Here is a 20,110-nt window from a genome sequence, read left to right on the forward strand (position 1 = left end):
GCTGTTATTTCTTCCGTACCTCTCTTTGGATCTACCTAGAAGTTACATCAGGAGAGAACAGTATTATTGACCCGCAGAAATGCCTTTAAGAAATTAATGGAGAAGCTAAACGTAGAATATGAGGCACTAAAAACACAATTGCAGGAAAATGAGACGCATTCTCAGGTAAAAAGAAAGAAAACGACTCTGAATTTCACTTCTGTTTTTAAACTATCTGTCCTGTTCTTTTAATCTATATTTTCACTCTACAACAACCTTTTTCCATTTTTTTCACCTCTTTATTTACCAACCAGATTTTCTGACTTTAAAAGTAGCCAGTTCTGTACAATGTCCACTCAGAACAAATTTACTCCTGCATTCCTGCTTTCTATGAACCTGTATTGAAGGCCTACTCTACGCTAGGCACTGTTCTGGCACAGCCATTAATGATAACAGCTTTTAAAAATTTTAGAAGGAAAGCATTTTTGGGGCCAGTCCAGTGGCTTAGTGGTTAAGTTCACAAGCTCCGTTTTGGTGGCCTGGGATTCATAGGTTTGGGTCCTGGGCGCAGACCTGCACACCACTCATCAAGCCATGCTGTGGCGGTGTCCCACCTACAAGATAGAGTAGAATTGGCACAGATGTTAGCTCAGAGCCAATCTTCCTCACCAAAAAAAAATAATAATAATAAAGCATTTTTAATGCAGAAACTTTGCTAACTCATAAAAACCACAGATAAAGAAAATAAACCCTAATGACTAGTATTCCACCACTCAGAGGAGACAGATCTTGTCATTTTGTATAGGTCCTTCTAGTTTTTATGTAGATATTATGTGTACACAAACTTTATATATATACATAAGTACACATTTATTTCTGTATATTTATAGAAGTAGTGTCATTTTGTACATATTTGGAAACTTGTCTTTCATTATTAACTATACATCATAAGTACTTTCCCTTGTCAGTAGATATTGTTTTTAAATATGATTCTATATAATATTTGACTAGATGGAGATAGCATAACTTGCTGATCTAATTCTGTATTGTTGGACATTTAGGTTATTTCTAGTTTTAAAACTGTTCAAATAATGCTATAAAGAGCAGTCCCAGCCTTGAACTTCTTGAGTTACAGCTCTGATTATTTACACAGGATGCACAGTCAAGCCCACTTTTCCTATCACTCGTCCTGCTGGTAATTGCCTGACCTTGTCTGACTGAGGCCTTGTAGAGTGAGAGCTCTGTCTGAGAGGCGAGATGACGTCTGTCTCGTTCACTTTCCCCCATCCTGTGCTGGTTGTTGTCCCATAATAGGTGTTCAATAAGTATTTGTTGGAGCATTAAATGAAGCATGTATGACATGTACAAAATTATGGTCTGATAAAAATTGGTCATTCTCATATCTAACTAGTCTATATTAGCAATTTACACCTATGATTTATTAATGCTAAATGCATTAAAATTCTTCTTCCTTTTCTTTATATAGTAATATGATCTTTATAGACAATCATCATTAACATTTTGGTATAATACCCTGGTAAACTTTTTTCCTTTGCAATTATGCATCCAATTTAAATTATTATTATTATTTTTACAAAACATGAAATCATTCCATGCATACAGTCTTTAAGCATTTATTTTCTTATTTAAATATTTTCAAATTCTTTTTTGACCACATTTTTATGACATCAGCTATTTGATACTATGGATGTACCATTTAAAAGAAAGATATATTCTTGAAAGGGATAATATCCCATGTGAGTTTGCCACAACTATGAAAAGCTTAGAAATCACTAATTTACATAATTCAAATTTATCAGTCAGTTATTCTGTCTCTACTTCATAATATACAAGCCTAGATGTGGACTTATAAGTGGCAAAATTGTCCTAGGCTGTGTACTGTGGTGATGGGTGCTGGAGAAGAAACCCAAGAAAAAGTTTATGAGGTCACTGTCTTAAATGGGTCTAAGGAAAAATATTATATTTCTTACGCAATATTGGCCCTCCTTTTCCACTGAATAGATGGTTTAAGGAGGAAAACACTTGCCACAGTTTCTTAGAGCCAGTCAGTGGCTACCTTGTTTATTCCCACATTAAGTGCTAATCATATTCTTAACCATGTATACTGATAATAGGAACTTGTACCATAAGTCACAATTTACAAGCCATCTCTGTATTTGTTGACTTTTGTGAATCCCAGCTGATCAAATCAAATCCTGATTTCCCTATCTTTTGCAACTATTTTCTTTAAAAATGGTTTTTGACATTTATAAATAATTTTACGTAACAGGATTTTTTTTTAATGTATGGCTATTATTTATTTGAAATAATTTAAACATTTATATTGGAACAAACTGTAAAACTTCTAGAAGAAAACAGAGGAAAAGCTCCTTGACATTAGTCTTGGTAACATTTTTTGGTTTTGACACCAAAAGCACAAGCAAAAATAAAGACAAAAATAAATTAGTGGGCCTACATCAAACTAAAAAACTTCTGCACAGCAGAAGAAACAGTCAACAAAATGGAAAAGCAACTTACAGAATGGGAGAAAATATTTGCAAATCATATATCTGATAAGGGGTTAATATCCAAAATAGATAAAGAACTCATAACAGGCTTTTTAAATAAGTTGTAGGAAAAAGCCAGATTTGTGTTTCATGATATCTTTGGAGGTTTAAAGGCAAGTCACTAATATAGATATATAATACACAAGGAATTTGACCATCTGACATATGCTGCTTTTATAGCATTATTCGTGTAGCTCTTAAGAGATCTGCATTATAAGAAGGCCTCTCCTTGTATGAAACAAAGGGGGAGAAGTTTGGTACTTGACTTTGCAAAAGGTTATTAGAGATTTATAGTCAAAAAGTGCTGACTGCTTCCCTAAATCCGTCTTAACTTCAAGGTCCTACCTAGGAGAGCTAGATCTGATTTAGTAGTGTTAACTACACAGCACACGCATTTCACATGATTAATTAGATATGATTCATTCTAATATCTAGTTCTATCTCTAGAGGAAACAATGGGATGGATGCCACATTAAGACTGAACTTATGCCCTGAAAATAATTTTAACACGAGAATAGAAAGAAATATTGTTAATGCTGCTTCAGTTAACAGATTTTTAAAAATAATCATTACTTCTTGGAAATGCCCAGGCAGAACATTATTTTAAAGTTTCATTTTTCAGACAGTCCTTTCCTTAGGGAAAAAACTATGTGCATCTTAAAAAAGAAAGACCATAACCCAGAGTTACAAGGTTAATTAAATCAGAAAAACAGTTTAATTCTATAATAGTAAAATTGTCTTCTGAGGAAGCAACCATCAATATAATATCCACATTAGCTTCCTGTTGATGCAGAAATTATTGTAACAGTGCCAGCTTTTTACCAGCCCTCTTATAATCTTCACACTGCAGCTCTGCTCTTATCACAGCTTGTGGAATTAGACAGGAAATTTAGCCCTGGAAATAAGGAAGTTTCTTCTATATAGCTGAACCTTTGACAGTGTTAGAATATATTACATTTGTGGCATGAGACTTCCAGATTTCAAGGAAAGATTCCCATGATGTCCCATTCTTCCTTTTTAAGTTCTTTTAGGAAAGGGAAAATCATAAATTGTCTGTCAGTTGGCATGTTCATTGGTATAATAAATATTTTAAATATTTTCCAATTAAAGTAAACATATAGAGTGAAACCTGTTGTCGAATTCAACATTGTATTAGTGTATTTAGTATTGTTTAATCTTTTCTGAATTTCTTTTTTGTCTACCATGGCTTTATCTCAATAAAATGCAAGGAGTTGATAAGATTTAAAATTGAGTGGGGTTTTTTTCTTATCCTCTTAAAAGGGTGTATAATTGTTTTGAATATGGGCACTGGTTAACATTCTTCTTTTGTGTTTTTAGCTTACAAATTTGGAGAGGAAGTGGCAACACCATGAGCAAAATAATTTTGTGATGAAAGAATGTATCCTTTAGAAAGCTGCAAATGAACTAGACTGAGTGATTTCTTTTTCTAGGAATTTCTTTAAAGACCGAAATGAAATTCAATTCAACACACACTTATCAAATAACTAGTATGTACAAAACACTGAGCTAAACTATGTGGAGAATAATTGAATAAGACAGTTTCCACTCTACAATAGCCAGTGGGGGCAGGGGAGGCTGGGGGCAGGGTACCAAAGTGACTAATAGAAGGCAGACTATATAAAGTCATAGTGTGGCATCGTGGCTAAGTGCATAGGTTTTGGAGTTGGAAGATCTAATTGTAAATGGTGACTCTACTACTTATAGTTTATGGACTTTGGACAATTTACTTAATTTGTTTAAGCCTCAATTTTATCATCTCATATACAATTAATTTTTCCTTCTTATAGAGTTGTTGGGGAAATTATGTATAACCGTATATAAGTATATGTGTGTATAGTTTGTTGTTGTTTGTAATGCTGTATCTTGGCTTCTGGGCAGCAAAGGGAGATAAACCAAGAAGTGTTTATGAGAAATTTGACCTTCCAGCTCATCTGTGTTTCAGCCAATTCAACTTCATCTTGTTTCTACCAAGATAGTACTTATATCCCATCTTATTTATCTTTTTCTGTGATCATAGGAGGAAGCAGCTGCTAAGGACATGTATTTTGGAGTTTTAAGAAACATTTCCCCAAAAGTTGTTTCCTGTTCCCTTTTTTGACCCATTCAAGGACATCTGTGCCTGGAGAACTAGATCCAGACTCTGGCAGCATAGATTCTCCTCCAGGACCCTGCTGAACTTCAGCTCATGGCAGCACGGACCCCGGCTTACCTCCGGATGAGATGCTTAGGGGCTCCATTCCCAGTGGTAGTGCAGCTTAGTTTAAAAGTAGCAGACTCCTGTTCACAATATGCTGAAGCCCAGCACTCTAATTTTGTGCAACACGAAGTAGGTGATTTTGAAACAGAGTGAAGTCTAGAGACTTGCCTGAAATTCTGTGTGGTACTGTAGACAACATGGTTCTTTTGAATATTCAGTTGTTCCAAGACCAGAATTGCACTGAGATGTATAATAAATAGGCTATAAAAAAAGCTTTTAAACTATAGGTGATCTTTTTTGAAACAAGTTTTGCTTGGTCTTTTAGGTTTCAATTGGTGCTTAATCAGTTACAATAAAACGTTGTTTTTTTAAAATATTCTAATTGTGCTTTTTCTGTGCTATCTTCAGTTTTCAATAAGAAAATAGCAGTATGATTTGGTTTCTTTCAGAGCCACGATTAGATTGATATTTTTATTGAGTGTTCCTCCTTAATTCACGTAAATAGTCATAGCAACCAAGAGTCAAGAGAGTGATTACCGGCCAATTATGAAGAATGTGACCAAGCAGATTGCAGAGTACAATAAAACCATTGTGGAAGCTCTGCGTAGCATGAGCAGAACCTGAGTCTGAACCAACTGCAAGTTGCTGTAGCAGTATCCTCTTGCTGCTAAACTTTGTACAGACTGCAAAAAAATGGCTTACGCTTGAAGAGTTTACTTACAGTTTTTGAATGCTATAATTTTTGTGGCCTCTGATGAGCGATGTTTTAAATAATATAATAGTTCAATAAATAGTTTGCCTTTTAAAAAGCATCATCTCCTTTTATATTTGTAGTTATTTTATGTGGGTGATAAAAATGTCTCAAAGAACTGAGAGATAAACAAAGTAAAAGTGGCCATTGAGATTCATTTAGTTGGTATAATCCGTCTGTGGCAGCACATGAGCTCATCTTTCCAGGTGTCAGCTCTAGAAGGGGTGCAGGGTGTGTGATTTTGATTTAGCACTTATATCAACCTTGTCAATTTCTGTGTCTAGATAAAGTAAGAATAGAAAGAAGATGGTTAGCTTTGAGCTTTGCTTCTCAAATAGGGCACATTTGATGTGTTTCAAGGTATATAAAGTCACAGGTGAAATATAACATGTATTCTTTATATATCAGTTGTCCCTAAAAAATTGGAATTAAAAACTTTTAACCTTTGCATTTTTAAAATAGTTTATCACATGTATATTCTAGGAAAAACATGAAGTTGAGAAGAATTGCTTCACTTGTGGTGGGCTCTTTTGGACTCTGGCTGCTGCTGTTCATTTCCACCCTGGAGTATGCATTCACTGTTTTAAACCGTAGGAGGACTTAAGTAAATTAATTTAGAAGCATTGGCAGAACATTTGAAAGGAAAATCTAGAAGAGGTAGAATTATTTGGTATGAATCTGGGAGACATTATAGTAACTACAGATATATCCTCTCTGTGGTCAGAAGTCACCTTGGCCAGCATAAAATATTCCTTGAAACTATCCTTCTTTTGCTCTGATCTCCTGGTCCTCAAGTTGATCTGCTTCTTAGTATTCCCGAAACACAGCATATTGGTTTCTCCTAAAAAAAAAAAAAAAAGGCTTTATGGTGATATAACTTACATACTATAAAATTACCTATGCATGTTGCTTTCTTGAAGTAAATATTTATCACTAAATTATTCAGCTTTCATCTATGTGAGTTTAGTAGAGGATGAGCATTGTTGAGTTTGGTTAACTCTGGATTACTAATATGGGTGAAGATCCTGGACAGTGATACAGTCATTAAGGTGGCATTCCTAAAATGTGTTCCACAGATCCTGAGTTCCTCAGGTTATTAATAGGTGTTATACCACCGAAGGAGTCATGGTCCAAGGAGTTTGGGAAACATTCTTTGAAACAAAGTTAAATTGTTTTTTTCTTCTTGATTGCTCAGAGCCATTAATATGCTAATGTGCAATAAGCTCAAGAAGAGTATGTACTATTAATAATAAGGGTTTTTCCTGAGTGGTGGGATTGTGGGTCTTTTAATCTTCCTTGAACTTTGCTACTTTCAAACTTATCTATGGTGTATATATAATACTTGGAAACACAACATAAGTTCAAATGAAGTCCCGTGCACAGTTAGTGCTTTAACTTGTGGTAGGGAGATAATGATAGTAAGATGACGCTGCAGTCGCCCACCTGGAACGGGACCAGTCTTCACCCAGGAAGAAAGTGGGAGGAAGATTGGCCTCTCCATTAAATATATGTGTTTGCATAACAACAGGAAGTTTGGCAGAAAAAACCCTGAAAATTTCTTGAAAAAAAGCAAAATTTCCAACTTCCGTTCTAAATTACTCATATATGATATTTGGGGAACATAATTGGGCAGGATTTCTTTAAACTAAAATGTGTTATCTGAGGGAAATTCTCACTAATGTCTCTTCCTTCCTCTCAGAGCTTTTCAACAAATCCAACAAGAATACTCGCTCTGCTGGGATAGAAGTGGAGGCTACTATCTGGACGAGCCGGCTCTTCCTCAGTCAGTCCCATTGCTCAGTGAGTTCCATTCCTGTTAAAATAACACCTTGCAAGTCATGTGGAAAGAAGCTGCAGACTGAACAAACATGCTGAGTGGTTTTACCAACAAAGATCAACATGGGAAAGTTCGCGAGTCTTTGTTTTTCCCGTGCTTATCCTTTATCAATAAGTAAACATGAGTTCTTGACACTCCTTTTCACGGACTGGGGAGCCCCTGCTTTGGACCATATTCTGGTCTCATGTTAAAGTGTAGAATTCAGCGCACAGTTAGCGGATTGGAGCTTGGAGCCATGCCATTCACGCTAAGATGAGAGATCAGTTAGTAGGAGCTGCAGGGGTTCTTTCCCTCCCCCTGCCCCATTTCCCTGTAGCTCTTTCCTTTGGCTCTATGGTTCCAACACAAATAGCCTTAGTAAATTAGAATGTGCAGACTTAAAGTAAGAAGAAGTCAAGATGGACCAATAGAGAATTGTAGTAATCTATTTTAAAATTGATATTGTATCTTTCATTTCATGTACCTTTTTAAATAAAAGTAGGTTATGTCTTTAAATTGCAGATTCATAGTTTGAGAAATAAGGAAAAGAAGTTACTTGTGATCTCACCAGTCTCTCTAGATGTGCATCTATATATCTGTCACATGTATGTGTTTTATTTATATATTTATGTTTTGGGTTTTTTTCTTCTTTTTTTTTTTTTTTGAGGAAGATTAGCCCTGAGCTAACATCTACCACCAATGCTCCTCTTTTTTGCTGAGGAAGACTGGCTCTGAGCTAACATCCGTGGTCATCTTCCTCTACTCTATGTGTGGGACGCCTCCCACAGCATGGCTTGACACCTGTGATCCAAACTAGTGAACCACGGGCTGCTGAAGCAGAACGTGCAACCTCAACTGGTGCACCACCAGGCTGGCCCCTATATTTATGTATTTTTAATAAAATTAAGATCATATTGTTCTTAAACTTACTTTTGCTATTTACAATTTTGCAAACATTTTTCCATGTTATTATATATCCTTGAACAGCAACATGTTAAATTCCGTATTAGTCTATTATAGGAATACTTTCTAAAAACAAACCCCATATTATCGAATGGGGTTTGTGGTGTAGCCGTAAAGTGTAAGCTTTGGATTGAGTAGCTGAGTTCGAATTGCAGCTCCACTAAGTTAGTCTCTCTGGATTTCGCTTTCTTCGTGTGTAAAGTGAAATAATAGTGCTTAACTCATAGGATGGGGTCGGGGAGTACGCAGACCCCCAGGCTCTTGACACGAATGCTCTGAGCAAGGTGGCAGGATTCTCAGTGTGCAGGCATGCCCGCTTCCCTGCCCTCTCACCACCCTGGCGTGGTCCAGGTCGACAGTGCACTGCCTCATTGGTTTTAGTGTTTTTAAATAGACCAAACTGCCTCCATTACTGCAATTACAAACTTTACTGTTTTACTTAAGAATATTCAGGATGTGTTTTCATACTAAAAAAAATAACATCTGATTTTGTAAAATTCTATTTTAAAAGTATTTATTCATTATAACTTTGTAATAACAAAAGCTTAATGCTTGCTGCTTATTTTTAGAAGATAGTAGATTATACTTTGCTGCCTGAATATCTTCTCTCATAATAAATAGATTTTAATGAACTGCTGTTCTGAAAACCTCACTGTGTCACCGTAAGGGGAATAGGAATAACCCACTCGGTAACCAAGGCTGTTTTGCTTGGTCGTTTTCTCTATCCTGCAAATCAGAGTGATCAGACACAAGGGGAAGCTGTGTCATAGGAGGGAAAATAACATTCATCGGCGAGTCCAGTATATGAGAGGGTTTGGAGGGAGTGTGAGTCAGAAGAAGTCAAAGCAGCCCACTACCTAAGGAGACTTAGATATACTAGAACAGCCTTTCACAGAGAAATAGAAAAACTAAAATGAGACTTTCAAAATTAACTTCTGTTTTCTTTCAAAATCCTTTTGTAAAACAATATTTTTACCATAGTAACAACATGGTAGTACCATGGAAGAAAGGCAGACTTAACAGTTAAAATTATATTTGGCATAGGGTCAAGAAAGACCAAACTGAAATATTATCTCATTTTCTATGTTATCACTTTCAAAGATAAAGTCACCCTATTAGAGGAAGTCCAGACTGACATGAAGGTGAAAGTATTTGAGTCCGTAAACGCAACCTGAATTTTAGCAAAGGAAACTACAGTGCATTTTTAAAAGCCTCTTTCAATCTTTAATTAGCTTCTTGTTCAAATGAACTTTCCCTTAGTTTACTGGAGCGAGGGAGGGCTGCCTGAGAGGTTGACCACCCAGCCCCCAGCCCCCACTGCCAAGGACAAAGCAGGGACCTTGTGTCTCAGGATTACGGGAAATGGTTATGAAGGAAAGGAAAAGAAAATTGCTTTTCCAGCTTCTCTAACTTCCCATGTAGCCTACAGAAAAAAGCAAGCATCCCTTGGGAGGAAATAACAAAAGTGCCAAAGAGTAGATGAATGGATGGAGCCTGCATCACTGCAGTGTACGGGAGTGCTTGCCTTTATAATGCCACACAGGCTCCTGTCCCCTGCTCACAGTGGTTATCAGAAGGCCAAATGGACTTTTAAGTACCAAGTAGCCCTGCCCTCCCAGGGCCTCTACCCTTGAAGCTATTTCTTAGCTCAGTTCCTTTTACTGCCAGAAATATCACAGTCAGAGAAAGGGGTCTGGTGAAGCTGTACAAGTCCAGGTTCCCTGTTTCCTTTTCTTACAGCACACTTGAGGTAGCCAGTGAGACCCTCAGAGGTATCCATAAGAAACCTTAAGAGACAGCTAATTGAAAGGAGTGTCAAGAAATAAGAAATAAGCCTCTTCTTACAAAACCACTCACCCCTGTAGTATCTCTAAGGTACCCCAGCCTTAGCCAAAAAAAAGACCCCCGGTAAAATAAACATTCAAAGTTTCTTTGGTCTAGTAGCTTTTCATTGAGCATAGATTGAATTTCTAACACAGTTTTGCCTTACCACACCCTCTGATTTGTCAGACTTGATTCCTAAGATACTTCATGACCTCACTGTGCACCGCCATCCGCCTCCTTCAACAGTAACCTCAGCAAGCATGCAGGTATTGATGCCATATCTCTTAATTATCTTCTCAGTGAGAATTAGGGTATGAACTGATGGAAGGAATTTTTAAAAGAGTCTATCAGATTGATTGTCTGAAATTCCATACCAAGCTCATGTTTTGACATTGTGTAGCTACAGCCTCAGAAATTGTAACGTAAACAAAAAGGGCATTTCAAAATGAAGACGAGAGGAAGTTTAGCACTAACACACTGCACACCCTTAAGGAAAAATCCCTGAGATTTCAACCACCAAGTGGGTCACACTCTTTGTCCTGTCTTCTAATAATCTGACTTTATCCCTATTTTGTCCATCGTGATAGAAGCATCCACCACAAAAATATGATTAGACATTTCTTTAACTCTTCTCCATTGACGCAGTTATGTAAATCTAATCTCTGCAAAGGTTTCCCTTACTTGCTGGAAGAGGCAGAACCCTTCATATGACCCAAGCTAGTCACTCACTTCCTGTGGATCTTTCCTTCACCACCTTACTGCTCTGCTTGTACCTGGTTATTGAGGAAGGCGGCATAGCTGAAAGGGCACGGGACTTTGAGTTTGAAGAAGCACCTATGCGGCTCACTAGCTGAAGGGCTTGGGGCAACTCGTTCAGTCTCCCTGAGCCTATTTCCATGATTATTATGAGACTCAAATGCAACTAGTGTGTGTGAAATTGCTTTAGTGTATAAAATGGTGGTTACTCTATTTCTTTAACTGGTTCCCCTCACCACTCCCTGCACACAGACATCTGCATCGGTACCCATTCTTCCCTCTCAGAAGCATAATTGTCCCTTCTCAGAAGCGTGTGTCTCTTAGAAGCATGGTTTCTAAGTCCCTCTAAAAGAAGGTCGCTCTCTGTCTAAGGCAGATTCCTGCACTGGTGCTTTTCATATCCATTCCAGATTCCTTACGGATCTTCCTCGGTTCTCTGTCTAGCATTCCCTCTCTCCTCTGGCTTCACCTTTCCCCCGTCGATTTCATCCTCTCAGTAAACACATTCATTTTACTCCCTTTATTTTCACATTCAGAGTTCTTAAAAAATTAGTCTTCTTCACATCCCAGTCTCTTTTCCAAACACTGCTCCTTCTGCTCCACTGAAATTGCTTTTGTTAACACAACCAGTGATATCTTAATTACTAAAATTAGTGGACTCTTTCTGGGTTTATTCCAGTATATTTTCTGTGTTGGGTTTAACATTATTAACCACTCCCTCCTTGAAACTTTTCCTTCCTTTGCATTTTATAACATCACCTTCGCTTAATTCTTCAACCTTTTTGTCCATTCTTCATTCTTTCCCTCGGCATCTCTTCTCTTCTGCTTCTACAAGAGGCTTAGGGAATTTTAGCTTGCCAAATTAAATAAACTCTTTCCCCTTGGCCATTGGAAGATCTCTATGTGTAAGGCTAATTTCATTCTGTGATAGTGATTTTGTGTTTGGAATAACTGTGTAATGGAAAATCGAATCATGATTACTTATTTCCCATAGGCTTGTGAACTGTCACTAGGTGTAGATAATTTTTAATAACAGCTAACGTGAGTTCAGTATATGCCTCATCCAGAGGTATAAAAAGCCACAGTAGCAGCAATAAAAACAAAAATCCCATTACCAAACGTGCCCTGAATGCTGGTTGTATAATTGTAAAGTACCAGTGTCATTTGAGCATCTTATTCTCATCTAGTACTACTGGCTGCAAGTATGTTCTTCCTCCCTCTTAAAGGCAGGTACCAGGTTGTAGGAAGAACTCCCTACTCATTTTTACTAAACTCTGACGTTTTTCAGCAGGCTGTGGGCTCCCTGCAGAAAGGGATGATGTCTGTCATTTGTGTCCTCTCTGCCAAGCAGACCACTTGGCACGTAAGCTCACAGTGGATGCTTGTTGAACTGAATTAGTTTGAGTGGGATATAGACTAAACCAAATTGAAAAGGCATGGGGTCCACTTTGGAAAGCAGTTTTAAAGTTTCTTAAAAAGTTAAACATAAAGTCACCATATAACCTGACAATTCCACTTGTAGGTATGTACCCAACGGAGATGAAAACAGATATTCACACAAAAACTTGTACACAAATTGTTCATAGCAACATGATTCACAATAATCTAAAAGTGGAAACAACCCAAATATCCTTCAACTGATGAATGGATAAATAAAATGTATCTATATACAGTGGAACATTATTCAGCTATAAAAAGGACTAAAGTACTAATATATGCTATAACATGGATGAACCTTGAAAATATGCTGAGTGAAAGAAGCTAACCAGACACAAAAAGCTACATATTGTCTGATTCTGTTTGTATGAAGTATCCAGAATGGACAAATCCATAGAGAGAAAGTAGATAAGTGGTTGCCTAGGGATAGGAAGGGAGAGTTAAGCAGGTGATGACTAAAGGTACAGTGTTTATTTTGGGGTGATGAAAATGCTTTTCTAATTGATTGCTTGCACAACTCTGAATATTTAAAAAACTGTTTATTCGTACACTTTAAATGGATTTTTTGATGTGTGAATTATATCACTTAATAAACAGAAAATTTATGGGGCTGGCCCTGTGGCCGAGAGGTTGAGTTTGCGCGCTCCGCTGCAGGCGGCCCAGTGTTTCGTTGGTTCGAATCTTGGGCTCGGACATGGCACTGCTCATCAAACCACGCTGGGGCAGCGCCCACATGCCACAACTAGAAGGACCCACAACGAAGAATATGCAACTATGTACCAGGGGGCTTTGGGGAGAAAAAGGAAAAAAATAAAATCTTTAAAAAAAAAAAAAACAGAAAATTTAGGAGAACCATATATAAAGCTAGATTAAAAGTCTTTGGTTAATGTGGAAGAAACTCTTAAAAACTTATTCATTCCTATCTTTTTTAAAAAGGAGGGGCATAGGAATTGAGGGATGCAGTTACTCAGGAGCCCTTTGAACATCTCTTGGATTCTGCTGGGAAGCAGAAATGTCTAAAACTCCCTTTTTCTTCCCTAGCACCACTATTGTAATCCAAGGGGAACTTTTTAAAGTTTACTCAAAGACAGGCCAGATTTCTGTTCCTCTGGGGATGTTTTGACAGACAGAGAAAGAGAGAGATGATTACACTTGGGGAAAAAGCAAATACAAAACTTGTCCTTCCATAAATACAAAAGTATTGGAATTGGTGAGAATTTTGATAGCTTTTCTGTTATAATGCTTTTGACAACTGCAGCAATTGATTCTGTCTTCTCCTGTCTGTGGCTGTGGTTGAGCTTAAGCTGCCATTTGCTAGCTTTTGCTCTAGGGTCAGTGATTTGGTTACTAGGCAGGATTTTTTTTTTCTTTTTTTAATAAAATGAGCATTGCTTCTCTCAGAAAGTATACAAAGAAAAGTAAAAGTGAAGGCATTGTAACTTAGTCTGGGTACAGACTTAGAGGACCCGTACAACTTGCCAGTTGTCAGTTATTTCAACTTCTGTGGAGCTGCATTTGGAAAATGGGAGACATAGCCTTCTACCCTTTCAGAGAGAGCTAGTGATTAAATAGGTAATGCTTTAAAAATATTTTGAATTAAAGAAATTTTAATGCATAAATTCACTATAAATCCTTCAAACATGCCTATTCAAGGGTGAAGCTCTCTGATCCTGTAGGAGGAAATATTGCCCTGATGATTTAGAACAGTGCTATCTAATAGACATATAATGTGAGATACAAATGTCAGCCAAATATGTAAATTTTAAAATTGTTAGCACCTAAATTAAAAAAGGAAAAAGAAACAGGTGAAACTAGTCTTAATGATATATTTTATTTAACTCGGTATATCTAAGATATTATTTCAACGTGTAATTAACATAAAAATTATTGAGATATTTTAGTCTTTTTTCATTCTCAATCTTTCAGATCCGATGTGTATTTTACACTTACACTAGGTCTCAGTTCAGACTAGCCGCATTTCAAGTGCTCAATAGCAACATGTAGATAGTGGCTACAAATTGGTCAGTGTAGATTTAGAATTTAGAATTTCTTATTCTGATTGTAGCAAGGGATGAACCACCAGAGGAAGCCAAATGGCTGTTTTGTTAAACAGAGGAAGACTGTCCCATGGGGGAAAAAACTTCCCTATGTGAGATTATAATCTAAAACAGGACTTTTTGCATTTCCTTTGGTTACTGTTAAACTACAGACATATTTCAATGAAGAGTAATCTGAATTGGTCTAATGAAGAAAAAAATATATGTAGTAGTTAGCAATATTTTAGATACTTTCTTCTGAATGAGACCTCTGAAAGGATCGACTGGCCAGATCTTCTGTAACTTCAGCAATTGAAAATATCAGAGGGTTTGTGAATCGTGCTTACATTTCATAACTCCAGTATTCAAAAGTATTTTGCAGCCTGTATTATATGGTATAAATATTTTATATGATGTCATTACCAATGATATTTTCTTCCTTTGTTCGTGTACCTAAATAGTAAACTTTAATTGCCAGACTTGGAAAGCCTTCAATTACGTGTAGAGCTATTCTAAGACAGCCTCTAAACTGAGACCTTGTTTGGGAAAAATCAGCACAGGGGAGAGTTCTTTCTAGTCTCTTCTTCGATACCCCCACTCCTCCTGTCAAAAATAGTACACCAAAAAGTCTGGTGACTAAGTGTACCTTTTTATTTAAAATAATATTTACATGGGGAACTAACAGAAGTTTAGATGACAGTCTTCAGTGAGGATTTATTTTAATGTGACTTTTTGACACTCAGCAAATTGTCAAATATTGCTATTTAATAATATTTAATACAGGCTAGGGCCTGCCCCTTGGCCAAGTGGTTGGGTTCGCACGCTCTGCTTCAGCCGCCCAGGGTTTCACTGTTTCAGATGGTGGGCGCGGACGTGGCACCGCTCATCAGGCCATGCTGAGGCGGTATCCCACATGCCACAACTAGAAGGATGCGCAACTAAAAAAAATAGACAACTATGTCCTGGGGGGCTTGGGGGAGAAAAAGGAAAAATGAAATCTTTAAAATAATAATAATAATAATAATATTTAATATAGGCTGGATCACACAAATCAACCTACATTGCAGACTGCACCCTCTTGAGCTCTGCATGAAGCTCTCCCCACCCCGTTCCCAGGCACGCGCTGGCTCCCCAGGCCTTCCTTTCAACCCCACAGATCTCTGGCACTAATATCAGCATAGGAAGGAGTGGGGATGAAGGCAAGGGGATTAGACAATGGGGAAGGGAAGAAGACAGACTAGGCGAAGCACCTTGTGACCTTAAAATAACGAGCCGTGTTTTCCTGTGTGTCTGGTGAGCTGTCTCTAAAGACAATTCCAAAAAAGAAGCTATAAAAATGTTTAGAATAAAGGCAACATCCTTGGGCTCAGAGCCTGCCCTACCAAATTTATTACTTTGAAGTTCAACGCGCGTTTAAATGCACCTGAAAAGCAGATTTCAGTATGTTTGGAAGGTGAGGAATGGGGTATGGTGAGGATCAGTCTTACTGCTTGAAAACCATTGTTTGTAACTCTTATTTCAATCTTTTGAAATAATTGATAAAAGAAGTGGCATTCCCCCTGCTCCCATCTATTATCAAAAATAATCAGGACTTCTTGGTTGAGATAGAAATAAGTTTCCAATTATATTGATTCAGGGTAAAACTCTCCTGTGTGCCTCTAAATTTTTCAAATGTTTTGTACTGAGGCAACAACATAGTGAATGAACAAAGAGTGAAAACTTCAATACAAGTAAGATTTCTAAATAGCTGTGGTACACAGAATAAAGCCTCCCAGAGATGTCCACATCCTAATCTCCAGGACCTGTGAATATGTTGCCTCACATGGCAAAAGAGACATCGAGGGGGTGGCCCGGTGGCACAGTGGTTAAGTTCGCATGTTCACTTTGGTAGCCCAGGGTTCACTGGTTCGGATCCTGGGTGAGGACATGGCACTGCTTGGCAAAAGCCATGCTGTGGTAGGCGTCCCACGTATAAAGTAGAGGAAGATGGGTATGGATGTTAGCTCAGGGCCCGTCTTCCTCAGCAAAAAGAGGAGGATTGGCAGTAGTTAGCTCAGGGCTAATCTTCCTCAAAAGAAAAAAAAAAAAAGACATTTTGAGAGGGGAAGATTATTCTAGATTATCTGGGTGGGCCCAGTGTAATCACAAACATCCCTTTAAAACGAGGCAAGAGGGTCAAAATCAGAGAGAGAAAGTATGGGGATTAGAAGCAAATTTATTTCCATTTATCAAATTTATCAAATTCATTCAACTAATACTTATTGAATAAAGAAGTGACCAAAATCAACAAAATTCCTGCCCACATGGAGCTTACATTCTAATGGTGGAGACAGACAATAAACAAACAGTGCGATTTCATATGATGATAATTTTTCATGGTAAATGCAAATACCAGCTGATTCTGGAAAATTAAACTGTGTCCCTTTGTAAACCCAACTGCCAACTTCATGAATGCTTTACTGCTATAAGAGATGTTTTTCCTGAGGCATTCAAGTAAAACCTCCAGAAGGGCCTCAAGACCTGGCACCTCACTTATTCATGTCAACTTTCTCAAGTTTTGTGGGATAAAAACTTGCTTTTTTCGGTCTTTTTTTTGAGGAAGATTAGCCCTGAGCTAACTACTGCTAATCGTCCCCTTTTTCCTGAGGAAGACTCGCCTTGAGCTAACATCCGTGCCCATCTTCCTCTGCTTTATACATGGGATGCCTGCCACAGCATGGCTTTTGCCAAGCGGTGCCATGTCTGCACGCGGGATCTGAACCGGCAAACCCCGGGCCGCCAAGAAGCAGAACGTGCGAACTTAACCACTGCACCACTGGGCCAGCCAGGGATAATCACTTTCTAAAAAAGAAAGCGTAAGTGAATATTATAGCCTCTGTCCCTATGATCCACCTCTAGCCTAAGTGCCATGTTCTGGCCAACATCTGAGAATAACCTAGGACTGTTGAGTCTCATGTTGACTCCAGAGTCTGTATGAGGGGGTTTTAGGGATCATTGAAAGTATGACTAGGAGACTTGTTTTAAAGTTCTGTTTGAATAGCAAGCACACTGTTTATCTGGATAATAGTGATGTACATTAGGGGTGGAATTCAGAAGCTTTCCCTAAGCCGCTCTTGGTACTGCCACTACAAGACAGGTAACTCGAGTTGAAGAAGATCTAGTCACTGCCGTGGGCAGCTTGGGAGAAGGTCTGATCCAAGTGAAGAGAAGGTTGGGCTCAAGAGCATCACAAAGCCTGGTTATCTAGAAATATGGCAGGTGCCAACCATGCTCTGCTAGTGTGCTGCCTTTGCGTTACTTGGGAGTAGAGTACCTCCCAACACAATGTGGAAGTATAATTTTCTTATCTTTATGCCTGAAGTGATTAGCTAGTAATTGTCTCAAGTGACTATTTGTGAGTAACATTTAGTGGAACTGCACAGCTAGTTTCATGTACTATCCATGTTTTTGCCCAAAAAGATCAAACTTCAAGCAGGAAGTAGGTCTATAGAATTAAAATTGAGACATCGCTCTTTTCTTTCCTTTACCCCTTATATTCAATTCAACAGCAACTTCTAAAACTTTACCTCCAAAATATCACCTGATTAGTCTATTTCTTTCCATTTCTATTACTATAATCCTGATTCAAGCCACCATCACGTTTTGTGTGGACCTTAACTGATCTCTTGCCTCTCTACAATCCATTCTTTAAGAACCATGGTAATACTTTTGATTTTATGAAAAATATTAAATCTTCAGTAAATACAAAGAATTTTACAACAAAGGCCAGTGTACTCACCACCGAGAATTAGCAAGTTGTTACTATTTTGTCATTACAGATATGAATGGCATTACAAATATGATACAGATAACAAGTATAGCGATGTCATCTTTGTTCCTTTCCTCAGTCCCATGGCCCAGAATCAATCACCACTTTAAATTTGGTGTTTATCCATCCAAGCTATTTTTATACTTTTACTCCATATATGTGTTTCTAAACAAAATAGAGGATTGTTTTGTGTGCTTAAAAAATTTGCATAAAATGTATTCCACCTTCTTTTTCCACTGAACATTATTTTGTTGAAAGCTGTCCACGTTGATTCTTACAGATCTTGTTTATTCATTTTAATTGCTATGTATTGTATTCCACTGTATGGATCAACCACAATTGACTTTTTAAAGTTTTGCTATTGGTTGACAATTAGGTTGCTTTATATTTTTCTCCATTTCAGGGCCCCAGTGAACATCCTGGTATGTGACGCTTTGTGTGCATGTGTACGACTCTCATTACCTAGATATAGAATTGCTCGATCACAGGCTATACACATTTTCAATTAATTCTTCCCAAAGTGCTTGTGTTGATTTACACTTCTACCAGTTAACTCCTGAACGTGGTATTTTCAAACTTTAAATTTTTTCAAATTGTTTTAAAGGGATTTCCATGATGACTAGTGAGGTTAGGTATCTTTTCATATGACTATTGGACATTAATTTTTCTTCTTCTATCAATTACCTGTTCATATCTGTTGCCTATTACTGTTTTGGATCCCAATCATTTGTTTGATAGAGATATATGTTTTTTTACATATATATATAGTATTTATATATATTAATTTAATATATTTTATTAAGCTATATATATAATATACAGTTTAAATTTGTTTAATCCCTTGTTGAAGTTATTTAATCTATGTGATATCTGGTGTTTAAATTTATTTATTGGAATATTTCAAGGAACAAGTTTACTCTCTCACCTCTCTCAATTCAATACATAAATACAGCAAATACCTTCTCTCAGTCTATGCCTTATCTTTTCACTTTGTATGAGATATTATTTGTCATTCAAAATTTTTAATCAAAGTGATATTTTTAAACACAAATTAGATCACAATCCTCCCTTGCTTAAAAACTCCAATGTCTTTCCATGCCAAACATTTTGCCTTGACCCGTAAGTCTCCTCTGCATGACTTGGGGAAGCCATTTCTGACCACCCAATCTAGAGCCCACCTCCCCAGAACTCTATTTACATCATCTTGTTTTATTTTCTTCATAGCACTTATATTTTTATCTGTTTCTGGTATGTTCTTAAGTGTTTGATTAATGTCTGCCCCCACTCTCCAACCAAACTAGAATTTGAGCTCCATAACAGAATGGACTTTGTCTTTTTTACTGTGGTACCCAACAGTGCCTTGAACAATGCTAGTAGGCACTTAAGTTTTTGTTAACAAAACGAAACTGACCTTACTGTAAATCCTGTATAGTTTGTAGTTTATATCAGTATATAATGGACTGTGGACCCATTCATTCTCCATAATGTCTAGAATAATGCTTTGTACATGGTAGGTACTCAACAGATCTTTTTTAATTGACAAATGATTATTTTTGTCATTGTCATGAAATTCTGAATTAAGAAACTTATGCTCGGTGTTGGATAGTCAAAATAAGTGTTGGATAGTGAACAAAACTAGATAAGCAGCACTCAAGGAATTTTTCTTGATGGGGTCTCCTTCTTTGGAGATAGAGCACGTAGCATAGAAGCCCCACAACCAGACTTACCTCCGCTAAGAAGGTTGGGCTATCACAACAGCCACCTCTCCAGGAGAAGAAAGGGTTACAGAACAGAGGAAATCTGTTTCAGAACAATGGGGAACGCTGGAATGGTGGTTAAGAGCCTGGGTTCGGAGTCAGACAAATTTAGGTTTTAATCCCGGGTCTGCCACTTGTTAGCTGAGTAACCCTGGGCGACCTACCTTCCCTAATTCTCAATTTTAGCAACTTCAAAAT

The 20,110-nt window shown here is 37.5% G+C and overlaps 1 protein-coding gene across 11 annotated transcripts in view; it reads left to right on the plus strand.

Annotated features, from left to right (window-relative positions):
- IFT74 (intraflagellar transport 74) overlaps positions 1-20,110 on the plus strand; it is a 98,999-nt gene that overhangs the window by 66,650 nt on the left and 12,239 nt on the right. For 5 of the 11 annotated variants that reach the window (XR_011531633.1, XM_008519053.2, XM_070590215.1 and 2 more), the window contains 3 exons: positions 40-165; positions 3,885-3,945; positions 5,270-5,576. Coding sequence is in view for 5 of the 11 variants with exons in the window: in XM_008519053.2 (XP_008517275.2) it covers positions 40-165; positions 3,885-3,945; positions 5,270-5,388 (306 nt within the window). In the remaining 6 variants the exon portion in view is untranslated. Of the gene's footprint in view, positions 1-39; positions 166-3,884; positions 3,946-5,269; positions 5,577-7,214; positions 7,899-10,304; positions 10,385-20,110 lie in introns of those variants that run through there. The other 6 variants (XR_011531631.1, XR_011531628.1, XR_011531627.1 and 3 more) reach the window with 4 other exon arrangements.

This window comes from Equus przewalskii, chromosome 22 (assembly GCF_037783145.1).
Source record: "Equus przewalskii isolate Varuska chromosome 22, EquPr2, whole genome shotgun sequence".
Lineage (NCBI taxonomy): Eukaryota > Metazoa > Chordata > Mammalia > Perissodactyla > Equidae > Equus > Equus przewalskii.